General features: G+C 38.5%; 1 protein-coding gene across 1 annotated transcript; it reads right to left on the reverse strand.

Moving 5' to 3' along the window:
• Window positions 1-765: 765 nt before the first annotated feature.
• LOC147522351 (uncharacterized) lies at window positions 766-1,284 on the reverse strand. The gene has a single exon (XM_086567555.1). The coding sequence runs from the start codon at window positions 1,282-1,284 to the stop codon at window positions 766-768; it is 519 nt and encodes a 172-aa protein (XP_086423681.1).
• Window positions 1,285-1,565: the final 281 nt, after the last annotated feature.

The raw sequence follows: 1,565 nt of genomic DNA on the forward strand, positions 1-1,565 counted from the left end.
CAAGCATGAACCTTTTCTTGCCTATCCCAGCTATTAAAGGTCCAACAATGTCCATTCCCCATAAAGCAAACGGCCATGGGTTTGACACACAATGCAATTCCTCTGCTGGAACATGAATTGCATGACCATGTTTCTGACATTGAATGCACTTCTTTGCATATTGAAGACAATCCCTTCTCATTTGTGGCCAGAAATATCCTTGCCTTGTTATCTTATTCGCTAAGGATCTTCCTGCTGAATGATTCCCGCACTCCCCTTCATGTATCTCTGCGATGATTTGATTAGCATCGGCTCCTGATATACATTTCAAATGCGGTCCACCAGGATTTTTCCGATACAAATCACCCTTTATTAGCATATATCTTTCAGCTCCAGATTTTATTCTTCTAGCTTCATTGTTATCCTTGGGTAACTCACCTTTAGACAAAAATAAAATATAATTACTTAACCATGACGCCCCCAGCGTATCTATCTCCATAATCTCAGGATGCTTTATATTGATACTTGGATTCTGCTGGACACCCACATGCAATATACGTCCTTCTGTATTTTCCAACATAGTAGCGACATATGCTAAAACATCTGCATGTCGGTTTTCTCCTCGATCGAGGTGCTGAAATTTTGAAGCTTCTTCTTGACGAAGTTCAAATAATCAATCATATTATTGCATTTCGCTGAATACCCTCCATTGATCTGACTTACCACCAGCTGAGAATCATTGAATACAGATAACTCCTTGACATTTAACGATGTAGCCATTTCCAATCATGTAATCAATGCCTCATATTCTGCTTCCTTATTAGATGTGTGGAATCCTAAGGTAACTACTGATTCCAATCTCTGATTGTCTGGTGTTATCAGAACTGCTCCGATACCACATCCCTTTTGACCTGATGATCCATCGACAAAAAGTCTCAACCCATTTGTACCAGCCCATGGATCATCCTCATCCATCACATCATCAGGTTCTTTCAGCTGTAAACCACTATCTTCTTCAATATTCCAATTTTCATCTTCAGCAGGAAAATCTGCTAGAAAATCCGCTAACACTTGACTCTTTTCTGAAACCCTATTCCAATACTCAATTCCAAATTCATCTATAAGAACCGACCATTTCGCCATTCTCCCTGACTTGGCTGTTTTGGCCAAAGTATGTTTCAATGGCAAATTTGTCATAACAATGACTGAATGAGCTTGAAAATAAGGCTTCAATCTTTGAGTGGAATAAAGAAGAGCTAAAGCGTATTTCTCCAACATCGAATATCGCGTTTTAGCCTCCAGCATGGTTTTAGATTGGAAATAAACAGGTCGCTTAAACCCATTTTCCACTTTTACTAATACCGAGCTAATAGCAAAATCCGATACTGATAAATATAAAAATAAAGTATCACCTTCCTCCGACTTTATCAAAGTTGGCATTTCTTGGAGATACTTCTTTAAATCTGAGAAAGCCTATTCACATTCCTCCTCCCATATGAACTTTGTATTCTTCTTCAGCAATTTGAATAAAGGTTTGCATCGGTCAGAAGTTCTTGATATGAACCTATTTAAAGCTGCAATTCTTC

Source organism: Coptis chinensis, chromosome 1, assembly GCF_015680905.1.
Source record: "Coptis chinensis isolate HL-2020 chromosome 1, ASM1568090v1, whole genome shotgun sequence".
NCBI classification, from domain to species: Eukaryota; Viridiplantae; Streptophyta; class Magnoliopsida; order Ranunculales; family Ranunculaceae; genus Coptis; species Coptis chinensis.